We start from the raw sequence: 17,474 nt of genomic DNA on the forward strand, positions 1-17,474 counted from the left end.
CCCCCCGCATTGTCCAATACAGTGCCCCACACAGTGCTAATCCTTGCTAGCTTCTTCTACTGCCGCTGGTGCTGCGCCTCCTGTATGAGGGACGGAAGGGGAGGAGAATGCAGCGCGCCACTCCTGTGAAGTCCGGAGAGCGGCAAGCGGTGAGGGTGACAGAACCTCCGGCGGCGGGTATTTAAAATATGGTGCCGGTAAGTGAGCCAGTCAAAACACGCGGGCCGGCAGCCAATCAAGTGCCGCTACTGCCGGTCCACGAGCTCTGATTGACTGACGGCCGGCATCATATTAAAAATGAAGGGAGGAGGAGTGCCAGTGACTGCCCAAGCCCGTGCGCTCTGTGAGCTACCGAAAATACGGTGAGCTACCGGGAGCTACGGGTTGGAGATCACTGCTCTAGAACATTGAGGATGTACAGTTGCACTTAAGTATTCTAAGGAACCCTAATTCTAGGAGCTAGTCTAGGTTGACTCTCCATATTTCCCCAGCTAATATATGACTCAGTGGCTATTACTGAGATTACTGCCCATTTACAAGCTGGACTAATGTAACATTACATTTATATATATATAGTCTACAGCTGGTAGATTCAATAGGTTCAGATAAAGGACGGCAGGATATACATAACTAATGGGCCCTACACTCTGACAGATAACAATGAACGATATGAACGTTCGGGTTCATTAATGAACGAGAACTCGTTCATATCGTTCAGTGTGCAGGCACCAACGATGAACGACGTGTGTATTGGTTGTCGGGGCACCTCGGCGGGACATCTCCAAATGTGAAGGTCCCTAAAAGGTAGCAAGCCTATAGCAATTTATATCCTTTTTCTAGCAACACATATGGCCATAGTCTGTTTTGAAGACCCAGCTATATCACGGGAGCTTTGTCAGGAGATATGGGCAACCAGTTGGACATAGGCTGATGTGGGACTTGGATAACAGGAGGGATGGAAATTAGATGCTGGAAGTATATAAGTATTAGAGACGAAAGGGAGGGTTAGATATAGGGGATGGGAACAGGTCATGCACGAGGTAGGGTCATAGGAAGAGGTTGCAGCTTTCTGTAAAGTATTTTGAGGAGTCCTCAGTTCCAATGATTCCTGTAACACATTCCAGGGTGACGGTAGGACGGGTCCTATGGCTGCTCTTTAGCTTTGGGCACGTTCAGGCGTATGCAGCCTTCAGTACTCAGTCGGCCCCCAGCTTAACTTTGTTACATCAGTGTAGGACGTTTGGACCTGACTAATGTGAAACCCTAAACAAACCTGATAGCTTGGTGTTTGTGATGCGTCAGTGACCGCACCATCAATAAAATACATTAGGTGGAATTATTACTGCCTCTGCAGAGCTTTGTTTTGTGTGTATGTTCATCTCAAGTTAAAGCTGTGTCTTGTGTGTTGGTCTGTAGGAGTGTAAGGAAGTGGTGGAGGGCTCTCCCTGCAAACAAGCGGCAGCTATTCAAACAGAGCGTGAGGGAGAATAAGTGGAAGTTGTCTATCGGTGCTGCCGCCCTGGGCTCCGTCATCATTCTCTTTTACTTCACTAATCTGGAAGAAACGCCGATTACGGGGCGCAGCCGCCTCCTGGTGTTCAGGAAGGAACACTATGACTTGCTGACTACACTGGAGTACGAAAGTGTGAGTATGACGCTCTGTGTTACACCAGCTTTAAATGGCCACAAAAATTACGATGAATAGTAACGTCTGGCGAAACAATAGCGCTGGAAACCGTCCCCTGCCCCAAACAGTTTTATAGTCCACAATTTCCATTCAGTTTATTTTTAGTGGTAAATCATAAATAAAGTGGCAGAGTGATCATAATGAAACTGCGTCTCTCTTTTATCAGACCTCTGTCGTTTGCATTTTTACCAAGATTAGTGAATGAGTTGCACACAGAGAGGTATATTCAATTGAAGTCGAAAACTGCCGTCTGTCGAAAAGACGGTAGTGTTAGACTTTTTTTTTAGGTCGGAAGGGGTTCCAACCTATTCAATATTTTCGACAAGTTGAAAAATTCGACTTGTCGAAAAGCACGTGGATCGGCGGAATAGCTGCTGTTCCACGTGCTTGTGTCGAAAACGGGGCCAAAACCCCCTTTTCGACCATCTCAGTCCAACATCAAAAGATGTCGGACTGAGATGCGGACCCAGAGGAGGAGAGGGGGGAGAGCCGCAGGGAGACGGTGGACTGCCGCGGGCAGCCAGAGGAGATCAGCGCTACAGCACAGCACTGCAGCAGGATGACACACACCCGCGCCGCTCACGGCAGCTTCCACCCGGCTCCAGCAAGCTTGCTGGAGCCGGGTGGACACTGCCGTGAGGTCGGGCGGCTGTGTGACATCCATCTGTAGCGCTGATCTCCTCTGGCTGCCGGCGGCTGTCCCCCGCTGGTCTCCCCGCGGCTTGCCCCCCCTCTCCTCCTCTGCGTCCCTCATCTCAGTTCGACTTGAAAAAGTCGAATTAAGATGAGATTTGAATAGGGGTTGTCGGATCCATTCCGACAAATACATGTCGGAACGGATCCGACTTTAATTGAATATACCCCAGAAGCTACATGAAATGCGGCGTCTGTATACAGTGTATACATTGTCCTTTTGTCGCATTAGTGAGGCGAATAAGACGCATATTTTGTGACAAAGTCTGTTGGGGGGGACCATACGCAGCTAAATTGGGTAGGATAACGTATGAAGGCTGTGTGGGTGGTCCAGGAATCTGGTAAGCTGTCTGAAGAGGTGAGTGTTCTTAGATCCTGGAGGAAAGTATTATTGTGCGTGGGAGGGTTTCCACAGAGTGGGTGCAGCCCAAAAACAGTCCTGTAACTGTGAATGTGAGCAGATAATGACAGGGGATGGGGGCGCAGTGCCTGTGCGGAGTTTTAGCTGGAAAATATTTTGAGATAAGTAAATTTGGTAAAATACAGGCAACCAATGTGAGGACTGCTGAGCGTAGCAGCAGAACAACAACATTCTGCAAGAGAGATAAAAAATAAGTACATAGTAGAGGTGGCGGTCTGGTTAGGGGGCAGTGATCAGTGTGGCCGATGAGTGCATAAAAAACCATCGATCAGTGTCTTGTCAGATATATGACCCCTCTAGTGATAGAGCATGCTTATGTGACATCACAGGTCATGGTACTTAATGACTACAAATACTATACAGGTATCAAATAGAAAAAAAAGAAAAGTGAAAATGTTTAAAAAACGTTTTATTTTTGTTATAAAATAAATGCAGTTATTAGGAAGACGTCTTCTATGGGTACCTTCTGAATCTTGCACTTTCAGCCATACCCGGTAATGACTCCATTGCTACCATTTGGGTCCACATGCTGTAGTATTGGTGTAATTTGCCCAATTATGGTGGTCATTCCGAATTGTTCGCTCGCAAGCTGCTTTTAGCAGTTTTGCACACGCTAAGCCGCCGCCTACTGGGAGTGAATCTTAGCTTATCAAAATTGCGAACGAAAGATTAGCAGAATTGCGAATAGACACTTCTTAGCAGTTTCTGAGTAGCTCCAGACTTACTCGGCATCTGATATCAGTTCAGTGTTTGTCGTTCCTGGTTTGACGTCACAAACACACCCAGCGTTCGCCCAGACACTCCTCCGTTTCTCCAGCCACTCCCGCGTTTTTCCCAGAAACTGTAGCGTTTTTTCACACACACCCATAAAACGGCCAGTTTCCGCCCATAAACACCCACTTCCTGTCAATCACACTCCGAACACCAGAACGAAGAAAAAACCTCGTAATGCCGTGAGTAAAATACCTAACTTAATAGCAAATTTACTTGGCGCAGTCGCACTGCGGACATTGCGCATGCCCATTAGCGACTAATCGCTCCGTTGCGAGAAAAAAATAACGAGCGAACAACTCGGAATGACCCCCATTGGTACTACAGGGCCACTGTTACCTCTTTTGACTTTTCTTGATCTTCCAACTTCATTCCTTACGGCACATACACACGGTGCGATTCTGCCTATGTGGCCGCTTTACACTATGCCATTTCCCTTCAACTCACCGGAGCCCAACACCATCGATACTGGCTATACACACAGTGCGATTTTGGCTCTGCCCAATTCTAACTATACTATGTCCTAGAGGGTGTGGATCATTAGATCAACAGTGTCTAGGTCGACAGTCACTAGGTCGACAGGGTCAGAAGGTCGACATGTTCTAGGTCGACAGGTCAAAAGGTCTACATGAGTTTTTTTGGTGTCGTTTTCTTCGTAGAGTGACCGGGAACCCCAATTAGTGCACCGTGTCCCCTCGCATGGCTCGCTTCGCTCGCCATGCTTCAGGCAAGGTGCCTCGCTTCGCTTGGCACAGATTACCGTTCCAATCGTAGTCAACGTGGATCGTTAAGTATGAAAAAGTGTAAAAAAAATGATTTTTTTTTAATAGAAAAACTCGTGTCGACCTTTTGACCTGTCGACCTAGAATATGTCGACCTTCTGACCCTGTCGACCTATAGTGGTCGACCTTAACATTGTCGACCTAGACACTGTCGAGATTCAGACCGGATCCCGTCCTAGATTGTACACTTTTGAGTCAAAATTGACCTGCCTGCACAGTCTGTTTTTTCTTGTGATACTGACCCTGCAGGAGCGCGCAGGAGCATCGCAAGCTGTATACACACGGTGCAATATGTACTATGTTTTCTAACGATATGGACTATATAGGTAATATTGGTAATTCAAGTGGCAGTCAGTTAATTTGCCGGCTGTCTGTATCGTGGCGGTCAGGATGCCGACGCTGGAATCCCAACAGCCGACAATGCCGCCAGCTGGAATCCCAGTGCACAGGGCGCTATTGGGTGGTATTTAGGTCGCCGGCTGTTGGGATCTTGGCGCACAGTATACCGGCGCCGGAATCCCGACACCCGGCATACCGACACCTTTTCTCCCCCTTGGGGGTCCACGACCCCCCTGGAGGGAGAATATATAGCGTAGCACGCCACCGTGCCCGCAGCGTGGCGAGCGCAGCAAGCCCGCAAAGGGGCTCATTTGCGCTTGCCCAGCGGTCGGGAGCCCGGCCACCGGCGTACCATACTACACCCGGCGCTATTCCCACTCGTGGTCGTCAACGACACCCGTAGAGTGGGAAAAGAACTTGTGGCGAGCCCGCAAGGGGATTCTTTACGTTCACCCCGCTGCCGGCCTACTGGCCGCCGGTAAATCATACTGATCCCGATTAAATTGCACTGTGTGCGTGCCCCATTAGTTCCTTCCCTCATCCAGTGAGTTGCTCTGTAGCGTTGGTAGTTTCTCTTTGTATCGGAGTCAATATTGTTTTTGCTAAACACAAGGCGTGTGAAACCGCCATCTACTTAAGGCATAGAAAATGGATCTTGTGTTTTTGTTGCTAAGCACCAGCTGTTAAGAATTCTCCTTGATGAAGCGCTAATGTCTTCTGAAAGAACTTCTTTTAAAACAAAGGGGGGAAAAACGACATTTTTCAAGTCCAAACTAGTAAAAACAGCAGGACTCTAATGTGCTAATAATGGAGCCTGAGATTTCCTTGTAGTGCGTTTTGAAAAATGCAGGAATTAAGTAAACTAGTTAAAATTGGACATTCCTGGGTTTATTTAAGATCGCATTGTATATTTCTCTAACGTCCTAGTGGATGCTGGGGACTTCGTAAGGACCATGGGGAATAGCGGCTCCGCAGGAGACTGGGCACATCTAAAGAAAGCTTTAGGACTATCTGGTGTGCACTGGCTCCTCCCCCTATGACCCTCCTCCAAGCCTCAGTTAGATCTCTGTGCCCGAACGAGAAGGGTGCACACTAGGGGCTCTCCTGAGCTGCTTAGTGAAAAGTTTAGTTTTAGGTTTTTTATTTTCAGTGAGACCTGCTGGCAACAGGCTCACTGCATCGAGGGACTAAGGGGAGAAGAAGCGAACTCACCTGCGTGCAGAGTGGATTGGGCTTCTTAGGCTACTGGACATTAGCTCCAGAGGGACGATCACGGCCCAGCATCATCAATGTAGGTTTAGAGGATATAGATGCGTCTGGAGCAGAGATATATCGGTATTCCTCTTCAGTGAGAGGCTGATGAGAACTGCCGTATCTCTACTGTGTTATAAGTAAACTAGTAAAGGGCCATCTCCGTGTGCCACTGACTATGCCTGCTGCTGATCCCGCCCCAACCCGACCGCTCCTCTCCGTCTGCCACCACCACCACCCCTCCCCACACACGCAGTCCGTATTGCTCCTGTTCCTCTCCTGTGGCGTTAGGCCTGTCCCATCTGCCTCGCAGTAGGAGCCGTTTTTTTTGAGGGGTGGTGCTCAATTTGTCTGCGGTGGGAAACGTCCTAAGAAGTCGATTCAGTTGTGGTTGATGCCCGCAATTAAGTGCCCGCATGTGCTGCACTTATTATAGCTCTGAAATTGCATACAGCCCTATTGGGTTGCGGATAAAAATTTGCGATTTGGGCGCATAATCGGCGCAGTCTGAGCTACTGACGCTGATCTTTTCACGCTGTTGCAATGGAATAAGCCCCTTAGTGTACCATATTGAAAGTAGAATTTTATATTAAGTGCATTGTGTATTAAACACTTAGGGGTAATCTAGAGTTGGGCACATTTTGAGCAGAATATGGATTTGGATGCGTCCATCTGTGCAAGGGTGTGCCAGTTTTACACCAGGAGAGAACCATAGTAAATGTGCCAGGAGATGCGGGTGACAATGTTAGTAGTAAATGCTATAGGTACAGTACAGAGGAGCAGAGGTCGAGTCAGAGCCACAAGGTAAGAAGATGAGAGGAGCAGCAGCATTGTGGATAGATTTAAAAGGGAACATGTGGGATAGCAAAAGAACAAAGAGTCATAGGTTGCATTAGTCCAGGCGGGAGACCACAAGGGCATGTATAAGAGATTGGGTCGCCTCCAGGGTGAGAAAGTATCTGATACAGGAGGTGTTACTAAGGTGAAAGGGTCGGGTGATTGCATGAATATGGGTGGTGGGGGAGGGGTGAAGGAGGAGTTGAAGAAAATACTTAAGCAGTGAGCTTCAGGGAGTAGAGAGAAGAATGAATTGGTAACAGAAAGAGAGTGGTGGAAAGGAGAAGGGACTCTGGAAGGAAGAAGGCAATGAGCTAAGTCATAGCTCTGTAAAGTTCAAGAAGATGCCGAGACATCAAGGAAGAGATGGAAGAAAGGCTGTTGTAGATGACAGAGAGAGTATGCAGGAGTAGAGGGCAGGGCTGGAGAAGCATATTTGTGTATCATCTGCATACCGTTGTTAACGGAGACTGTATCAGCTGATGAAATCACAAAGGGAGGAGGTTTAGAGAGTGAAGAAAATGGAGACAAGGATAGTTCCTTGTGGAAAACCTAAATTTCTCTAACGTCCTAAGTGGATGCTGGGGACTCCGTAAGGACCAGGGGGGGGGGATAGCGGCTCCGCAGGAGACTGGGCACATCTAAAGAAAGCTTTAGGACTATCTGGTGTGCACTGGCTCCTCCCCCTATGACCCCCCTCCAAGCCTCAGTTAGATCTCTGTGCCCGAACGAGAAGGGTGCACACTAGGGGCTCTCCTGAGCTTCTTAGTGAAAGTTTTAGTTTAGGTTTTTTATTTTCAGTGAGACCTGCTGGCAACAGGCTCACTGCATCGAGGGACTAAGGGGAGAAGAAGCGAACTCACCTGCGTGCAGAGTGGATTGGGCTTCTTAGGCTACTGGACATTAGCTCCAGAGGGACGATCACAGGCCCAGCTTGGATGGGTCCCAGAGCCGCGCCGCCGGCCCCCTTACAGAGCCAGAAGGCAGAAGAGGTCCGGAAAATCGGCGGCAGAAGACGTCCTGTCTTCAACAAGGTAGCGCACAGCACTGCAGCTGTGCGCCATTGCTCTCAGCACACTTCACACTCCGGTCACTGAGGGTGCAGGGCGCTGGGGGGGGCGCCCTGAGACGCAATAATAAACACCTTGGATGGCAAAAAAAATGCATCACATATAGCTCCTGGGCTATATGGATGCATTTAACCCCTGCCAAAATACATAAAAAAACGGGTGATAGGCTCCGCCCCCTTATCGGCGGCCTTATCTCCTCAGCACACTGGCGCCATTTTCCCTCACAGCTCCGTTGGAGGGAAGCTCCCTGGCTCTCCCCTGCAGTCACTACACTACAGAAAGGGTTAAAAAAGAGAGGGGGGCACAAATTAGGCGCAGTATTAACTATACAGCAGCTATAAGGGGAAAAACACTTATATAAGGTTATCCCTGTGTATATATATAGCGCTCTGGTGTGTGCTGGCAAACTCTCCCTCTGTCTCCCCAAAGGGCTAGTGGGGTCCTGTCCTCTATCAGAGCATTCCCTGTGTGTGTGCTGTATGTCGGTACTTTTGTGTCGACATGTATGAGGAGAAAAATGATGTGGAGACGGAGCAGATTGCCTGTAATAGTGATGTCACCCCCTAGGGGGTCGACACCTGAGTGGATGAACTGTTGGAAGAAATTACGTGACAGTGTCAGCTCTGTATAAAAGACAGTGGTTGACATGAGACAGCCGGCTACTCAGCTTGTGCCTGTCCAGACGTCTCATAGGCCGTCAGGGGCTCTAAAGCGCCCGTTACCTCAGATGGCAGATATAGACGCCGACACGGATACTGACTCCAGTGTCGACGGTGAAGAGACAAATGTGACTTCCAGTAGGGCCACACGTTACATGATTGAGGCAATGAAAAATGTTTTACACATTTCTGATAATACGAGTACCACCAAAAAGGGGTATTATGTTCGGTGATGAAAAACTACCTGTAGTTTTCCTGAATCTGAGAAATTAAATGAGGTGTGTGATGATGCGTGGGTTTCCCCCGATAACAACTGATAATTTCTAAAATGTTATTGGCATTATATCCTTTCCCGCCAGAGGTTAGGGTGCGTTGGGAAACACCCCCTAGGGTGGATAAAGCGCTCACACGCTTGTAAGGGTTCTATCCTCTCCTGAGATGGCCGCCCTTAAGGATCCTGCTGATAGAAAGCAGGAGGGTATTCTAAAATGTATTTACACAAATACTGGTGTTATACTGCGACCAGCAATCGCCTCAGCCTGGATGTGCAGTGCTGGGTTGGCGTGGTCGGATTCCCTGACTGAAAATATTGATACCCTAGATAGGGACAGTATATTTTTGCCTATAGAGCATTTGAAAGATGCATTTCTATATATGCGTGGTGCACAGCGGAATATTTGCCGACTGGCATCAAGTCTAAGTGCGTTGTCCATTTCTACCAGTAGAGGGTTATGGACACGTCAGTGGTCAGGTGATGCGTATTCCAAACGGCATTTGGAAGTATTGCCTTATTAAGGGGAGGAGTTATTTGGGGTAGGTCTTTCAGACCTGGTGGCCACGGCAACAGCTGGGAAATCCACGTTTGTACCCCAGGTCGCCTCTCAACATGAGAAGACGCCGTATTATCAGGCGCAGTCTTTTCGTGGATAAGCGGGCAAAAGGTTCCTCATTTCTGCCCCGTGACAGAGGGAGAGGAAAAAGGCTGCAGAAATCAGCCAGTTCCCAGGAACAGAAACCCTCTCCCGCCTCTGCCAAGCCCTCAGTATACGCTGGGGCTTTACAAGCAGAATCAGGCACGGTGGGGGCCCCGTCTCAATGAATTTCAGCGCGCAGTGGGCTCACTCGCAAGTAGACCCTTGGATCCTTCAGGTGATATCTCAGGGGTACAAATTAGAATTCGAGACGTCTCCCCCTCGCCGTTTCCTAAAGTCGGCTTTACCGATGTCTCCTTCTGACAGGGAGACAGTTTTGGAAGCCATTCACAAGCTGTATTCCCAGCAGGTGATAATCAAGATACCCCTCCTGCAACAGGGAACGGGGTATTATTCCACACTGTTGTGGTACTGAAGCCGGACGGCTCGGTGAGACCGATTCTAAATCTAAAATCTTTGAACACTTACATACAGAGGTTCAAATTCAAGATTGAGTCACTCAGAGCAGTGATTGCGAACCTGGAAGAAGGGGACTACATGATGTCTCGGGACATCAAGGATGCTTACCTTCATGTCAAAATTTACCCTTCTCACCAAGGGTACCTCAGGTTTATGGTACAGAACTGTCACTATCAGTTCAGACGCTGCCGTATGGATGGTCCACGGCACCCCGGGTCTTTACCAAGGTAATGGCCGAAATGATGATATTCCTTCAAAGGAAGGGAATTTTAGTTATCCCTTACTTGGACGATTCCCTGATAAGGGTAAGATCCAGGGAACAGTTGGAGGTCGGTGTAGCACTATCTCAGGTAGTGTTGCTGCAGCACGGTTGGATTCTCAATATTCCAAAATCGCAGCTGGTTCCGACGACTTGTCTTCTGTTCCTAGGGATGATCCTGGACACAGTCCAGAAGAAGGTGTTTCTCCCGGAGGAGAAAGCCAGCGAGTTATCCGAGCTAGTCAGGAACCTCCTAAAACCGAGCCAAGTCTCAGTGCATCAATGCACAAGGGTTCTGGGTAAAATGGTGGCTTCCTACGAAGCAATCCCATTCGGCAGATTCCACGCAAGAACTTTCCAGTGGGACCTGCTGGACAAATGGTCCGGGTCGCATCTTCAGATGCATCAGCGGATAACCCTGTCACCAAGGACAAGGGTGTCCCTCCTGTGGTGGTTGCAGAGTGCTCATCTTCTAGAGGGCCGCAGATTCGGCATTCAGGACTGGGTCCTGGTAACCACGGATGCCAGCCTGCGAGGCTGGGGAGCAGTCACACAGGGAAGGAATATCCAGGACTTATGGTCAAGCCTGGAGACATCACTTCACATAAATATCCTGAAGCTAAGGGACATTTACAATGCTCTAAGCTTAGCAAGACCTCTGCTTCAAGGTCAGCCGGTGTTGATCCAGTCGGACAACATAACGGCAGTCACCCACGTAAACAGACAGGGTGGCACAAGAAGCAGGAGGGCAATGGCAGAAGCTGCAAGGATTCTTCGCTGGGCGGAAAATCATGTGATAGCACTGTCAGCAGTATTCATTCCGGGAGTGGACAACTGGGAAGCAGACTTCCTCAGCACGACCTCCACCCGGGAGAGTGGGGACTTCACCCAGAAGTCTTCCACATGATTATAAACCGTTGGGAAAAACTCGACAGGTATTGCGCCAGGTCCAGGGACCCTCAGGCAATAGCTGTAGACGCTCTGGTAACACCGTGGGTGTACCAGTCAGGGTATGTGTTCCCTCCTCTGCCTCTCATACCCAAGGTACTGAGATTGATAAGATGGAGAGGAGTAAGCACTATATTCGTGGCTCCGGATTGGCCAAGAAGGATTTGGTAACCGGAATTTCAAGAGATGCTCACGGAGGATCCGTGGCCTCTACCTCTAAGAAGGGACCTGCTCCAGCAAGGACCCTGTCTGTTCCAAGACTTACCGCGGCTGCGTTGGACGGCATGGCGGTTGAACGCCGGATCCTGAAGGAAAAAAGGCATTCCGGATGAAGTCATCCCTATCCTGATCAAAGCCAGGAAGGATGTAACCGCAAAAACATTATCACCGCAATTGGCGAAAATATGTTGCGTGGTGCGAGGCCAGTAAGGCCCGACGGTGGAAATTCAACTGGGTCGATTCCTACATTTCCTGCAAACAGGAGTGTCTATGGGCCTGAAATTGGGGTCCATTAAGGTTCAAATTTCGGCCCTGTCAATTTTCTTCCAAAAAGAACTAGCTTCAGTCCCTGAAGTTCAGACGTTTGTAAAAGGGGTACTGCATATACAGCCTCCTTTTGTGCCTCCAGTGGCACTTTGGGATCTCAATGTAGTTTTGGGTTCCAAAAGTCACATTGGTTTGAACCACTTAAATCTGTGGAGTTAAAATATCTCACATGGAAAGTGGTCATGCTGTTGGCCCTGGCCTGGGCCAGGCGCGTGTCAGAATTGGCGGCTTTATCCTGAAAAAGCCCTTATCTGATGTTCCATTCGGACAGGGCGGAATTGAGGACTCGTCCTCAGTTTCTCCCTAAGGTGTTTTCAGCGTTTCACCTGAACCAACCTATTTGTGGTGCCTGCGGCTACTAGGGACTTGGAGGACTCCAAGTTGCTAGACGTTGTCAGGGCCCTGAAAATATATGTTTCCAGGAGGGCTGGAGTCAGGAAATCTGACTCGCTGTTTATCCTGTATGCACCCAACAAGCTGGGTGCTCCTGCTTCTAAGCAGACTATTGCTCGTTGGATTTGTAGTACAATTCAGCTTGCACATTCTGTGGCAGGCCTGCCACAGCCAAAAATCTGTAAATGCCCACTCCACAAGGAAGGTGGGCTCATCTTGGGCGGCTGCCCGAGGGGTCTCGGCTTTACAACTTTTGCCGAGCAGCTACTTGGTCAGGAGCAAATGCGTTTGTAAAATTATACAAAATTGATATCCTGGCTGAGGAGGACCTGGAGTTCTCTCATTTGGTGCTGCAGAGTCATCCGCACTCTCCCGCCCGTTTGGGAGCTTTGGTATAATCCCCATGGTCCTTACGGAGTCCCCAGCATCCACTTAGGACGTTAGAGAAAATAAGAATTTACTTACCGATAATTCTATTTCTCATAGTCCGTAGTGGATGCTGGGCGCCCATCCCAAGTGCGGATTGTCTGCAATACTTGTACATAGTTATTGTTACAAAAATCGGGTTATTATTGTTGTGAGCCATCTTTCAGAGGCTCCTCTGTTATCATGCTGTTAACTGGGTTCAGATCACAGGTTATACGGTGTGATTGGTGTGGCTGGTATGAGTCTTACCCGGGATTCAAAATCCTTCCTTATTGTGTACGCTCGTCCGGGCACAGTATCCTAACTGAGGCTTGGAGGGGGGTCATAGGGGGAGGAGCCAGTGCACACCAGATAGTCCTAAAGCTTTCTTTAGATGTGCCCAGTCTCCTGCGGAGCCGCTATCCCCCCCCCCTGGTCCTTACGGAGTCCCCAGCATCCACTACGGACTATGAGAAATAGAATTATCGGTAAGTAAATTCTTATTATAGAGGGAGTTATTAGAGTTGGAAGTAGAGAGAGTTTGGAAGTAGAGACAGTGGAGGAGCAATTAGAAAGGTAGGAGTGACAGCCATTTATAGGGCAGTGTCATGGAGCCCATGGTGGTAGGCTTTGAAGGAGGAGAGGGTGGTCAAGGAGGGTAAGGAAAAATGATCATTTAGGTATGAGCATGCCATTTGTGACCTTGGTAACGGCAGCTTGGAAGGAAATGTGACAATATTTTGTAGCAATTTTGGAGTAAAAGCAGCTGGAAAACTAAATGGCCGACAGAGTTGGGGTGCATTGATAGTAATATCCAGCGCAAGAGAGTCAAAGAATGAAGAGCGTAGTTATACGAGGGGTGCGCAGTAAGTTTCCGGATGTGCAGTGCGTAGGTAAAGTAGACACAATCTGACTGTCTGGTTGTGAACTGTTATTTCTAACTAAGGATCTTGAGAAATGTCACGGCACAGGACCGTATATAATCAAAGATAACAAAACAGCGCTGTATCTTAGGTGATTTATGATAGCGTGGCAAACCAATAAAAAAAAAAATAAACTACATATGTTCCTATAATATCATTCTGATACCAACAGCAATACTCACACACATAAAAAAATAAGCATTTTAATATGACTTTACCCTTGTGCAGCTTTAATTACATTCCTCTTACGTCCTAGAGGATGCTGGGGTCCATATTAGTACCATGGGGTATAGACAGGTCCACCAGGAGCCATTGGCACTTTAAGAGTTTGAGAGTGTGGGCTGGCTCCTCCCTCTATGCCCCTCCTACCAGACTCAGTTTAGAAAATGTCCTCGGAGGAGCCGGTCACAGCTAGGGGAGCTCTTCAGAGCTTTCTTAGTAAAAGTTTATTTTAGAGTTTTTTTATTTTACAGGGAAGCTGCTGGCAACAGCCTCCCTGCATCGAGGGACTGAGGGGGGGGGGGGGGGGGCAGTGTCCGCCCTGCGGGGTCTGAGCCACTGTCTCCGCTGACTGGACACTGAGCTCCAGCCAGAGGGGATAGATCGCAGCATGCCGCCACCCCCTTGCAGAGCTGAAGTTTGTGGCGAGTGAGTCACCGACCACCCCCTAGCAAGCGGGAGGTCGGTGTGAAGATGGCGGCATCAGGGTAGGAGCGTAGTACTAACTTCGCTCCGGGGGCTCAGCGGTACTTAGGTGCGACGCTGTGAGGGGCGCCCTGAGCCGGCACCTTAACCCTACAATGACCAGAAAGCCTGTCGGGGTCTGCGGATCTCAGCCAGCAAAAATTCCTCAGGCCAGTATAATCTTGGAAGAGCGGGAAGACCGCGCCATTAAGGGGGCGGATCTTCTCCGAGCGGACCCAGCAGCGTTCAGCGCCATTTTCCTGCCTGCAGACACGCTGCCAGTGGAAGAGCAGTCCCTCCAGAGCACCTCCAGCTATCTGTACGGTAACAGGGGGTTGTAGAAGGGAGGGGAGGTTGTGTAAAAGACTGTGTCACCTATTAAGGGACACAGTCAGCGCTGGTTAAGGGTCTCCCAATACCTATATAGCGCTGTGTGTGGGTTGGCTCCAATCTCTGTCTCTCTCTTGCCATTCTTGGGGGGGAAACGCTGTCTGCCCTGTACCCTGTGTGTATGTAGGGTGTGTGAGGTGTACAAGCAAACATGTCTGGAGACTCTGTCTCATATGCTGCAGAGGATTTATCTTCACAGGAAGATCCCATCCCATGTGATCAGGATTGCACTGTTGTAGCGCAGATCCCAGCTAGAGAACCGGAGTGGTTAGCCTACCTTAGGGAGGCTATTTCTCAGATTTCTGAAAGGGTTGCAACGACTGAGCATGCAACTCAGGTACTGCAAACCTCTATGGTTGTATGGTCTGATACTGCTCCCTCGGGGTCCCCTGCGGTATATTCTCACAAACGTGCTCTTGCCCAAATTTTGCAGGATGACACGGATACCGATTCTGACACAGCAGACGGTGATGGGGATGTGTCGAGGGGGATGGCATCACTTGCTAAGGGGGTGCAGTTGATGATTGAGGCCATGCGGGATGTGTTACATATTTCTGACACCTCCTGAGCAGGTTGAGGAGGCCTTTTTCACAGACAGTAAGAAAGCCCCTCTCACCTTATCGGCATTTAAGGAATTAAATGCTATATTCGAAAAAGCCTGGGAAAACCCGGAGAAAAAATTCCAGATCCCTAAAAGGGTCCTGGTTGCTTTTTCCTTCCCGGAAGACGATAGAAAAATAATGGGAGTCCCCGCCTATAGTTGACGATTCTGTCTCCAGGCTATCAAAACAAGTGGTCTTACCAGTCCCATGATCTACCGCGTTGATGGACCCGGCAGATCGCAAGGTGGATGCAACGCCCAAATCCATGTACACGGCTTCAGGAGCTATACTGCGGCCTACTATTGCCTGTGCATGGATGTCTAAAGCTATAGCCAAGTGGTCAATCACTCTGCAGGAGGACTTGCTTATGATGGATAAAGGTGACGTTGATTTGTTTTTACGTAACATACAGGATTCTGCAGGGTTCCTGGTAGAATCCATGAAGGATCTGGGTTCCATGGCTCCGGGGATCCCCTCCATGTCCGTCTCGGCTCGCAGGGGTCTCTGGCTGTGCCAATGGTCTACGGACGCGGAATCCAGGAAAAGTGTGGAGAGCCTACCCTATACAGGTCAGGCTCTGTTTGGGGAGGCACTGGATGCGTGGATTGCCACGGCTACAGCGGGTAAGTCTCCTTTTCTCCCCTCAGCTGCACCAGCTACGAAGAAGCCTTTTACTGCCACCACGTCACAGTCCTTTCGGCCCGCGAGGCCTAGAAAGAACAAGCCTTCTCACAACTTCTTTAGAGGTGGTTGTGCCAAAGCCAAAAAGCCTGCTCCCGCAGGTTCCCAGGACCAGAAGCCTGTTTCTGGTGTCTCAAAGTCCTCAGCATGACGGTGGACCGCTCAGCCTGGAGGTAGGTCAGGTGGGAGCGAGACTCCGGCATTTCAGCCACGTCTGGGTGTCGTCTAGCGTGGACCCTTGGATACCAGATATAGTGTCCAAGGGGTACAGGCTGGAGTTTCAAACTCTCCCACCTCACCGTTTCTTAAAATCAGTCTTGCCAGCTTTGCTGGCAGACAGAGCGATTCTTCTGGACGCTATCCGAAAATTGGTAGTGTCCGAGGTCATTGTTCCAGTTCTGCCTCATCAGTTGAACAAAGGTTACTATTCGAACCTTTTTGTGGTACCGAAGCCGGATGGTTCAGTAAAGCCAATTCTGAACTTGAAATCTTTGAACCCTTATCTCAGGTACTTCAAATTCAAGATGGAGTCTCTGAGAGCAGTTATCTCTGGACTGACAGAGGGGGAGTTCCTGGTGTCCCTGGACATCAAGGATGCGTACCTCCACATTCCCATTTGGTCGCCGCATCAGGCCTATCTCAGGTTTGCACTGTTTGACAATCACTATCAGTTTCAGGCACTGCCGTTCGGTCTCTCCACGGCACCGAGGGTCTTCACCAAGGTGATGGCAGAGATTATCGTTCTCCTCCACAAGCAGGGGGTGAACATAATTTCGTATCTGGACGATCTGCTGATCATGGCATCGTCCAGAGAGAAGTTGTTAGGATCCATTGCTCTCATGACGCATCTGCTCAAGGAGCACGGTTGGATCCTGAAACTTCCAAAGTCTCATCTGGAGCCTAAACGGAGGCTGTCTTTCCTGGGGATGATCCTTGACACGGAGGTACAGAGGGTGTTTCTACCGGGGGAGAAAGCGTTGGTGAGTCAAACAATGGTCCGGAATGTCTTGTAGCCTGCCCGGGTATCGGTTCATCAGTGCATCCGCCTTCTGGGGAAGATGGTTGCCTCCTACGAGGCTCTGCAGTACGGAAGGTTTCATGCTCGATCCTTTCAGCTGGATCTCTTGGACCAGTGGTCGGGATCTCACCTACATATGCACCAGGGGATACGTCTTGTCACCGAAAGCCAGGATTTCGCTCCTCTGGTGGCTACAACTACCACACCTCCTGGAGGGCCGAAGGTTCGGAGTTCAGGACTGGATGCTGCTAACCACGGATGCAAGTCTTAGAGGTTGGGGAGCAGTGGCTCAGGGGGAAACCTTCCAAGTAAGGTGGTCAAGTCAAGAATCCCTTCTCCCGATAAACATCCTGGAGCTAAGAGCCGTATACAACGCACATTCAAGCAGCGCACATTCTGCAGGATCGGGCTGTTCAGGTGCAGTCGGACAATGTGACCACAGTGGCCTACATAAACCGACAAGGCGGAACGAAGAGCAGGGCTGCAATGTCTGAGGTGACAAGAATCCTCCTCTGGGCAGAAAGGCACGCGGTGGTGATGTCAGCAATCTTCATTCTGGGAGTAGACAACTGGGAAGCGGACTTCCTCAGCAGACACGATCTCCATCCAAGAGAGTGGGGCCTCCACCCGGAGGTGTTCGAGGAGGTAACTGGTTGGTGGGGGGGTTCCTCACATAGACATGATGGCCTCCCGCCTCACCAAGAAGCTGCGGAGGTACTGTTCC

General features: G+C 49.5%; 1 protein-coding gene across 6 annotated transcripts in view; it reads left to right on the forward strand.

Annotated features, from left to right (window-relative positions):
* The window catches only part of OMA1 (OMA1 zinc metallopeptidase), a 140,910-nt gene that overhangs the window by 18,981 nt on the left and 104,455 nt on the right, over positions 1–17,474 (forward strand). For 5 of the 6 annotated variants that reach the window (XM_063939272.1, XM_063939274.1, XM_063939273.1 and 2 more), the window contains exon 3: positions 1,417–1,645. The exons of the other annotated variant lie outside the window; for it this stretch is intronic. In XM_063939272.1, the coding sequence (XP_063795342.1) occupies positions 1,417–1,645 (229 nt within the window). The remainder of the gene's footprint in view (positions 1–1,416; positions 1,646–17,474) is intronic. 6 annotated transcript variants of the gene reach the window in all.

The sequence above is a fragment of the Pseudophryne corroboree genome, chromosome 9, assembly GCF_028390025.1.
Source record: "Pseudophryne corroboree isolate aPseCor3 chromosome 9, aPseCor3.hap2, whole genome shotgun sequence".
In the NCBI taxonomy this organism is placed as follows: Eukaryota; Metazoa; Chordata; class Amphibia; order Anura; family Myobatrachidae; genus Pseudophryne; species Pseudophryne corroboree.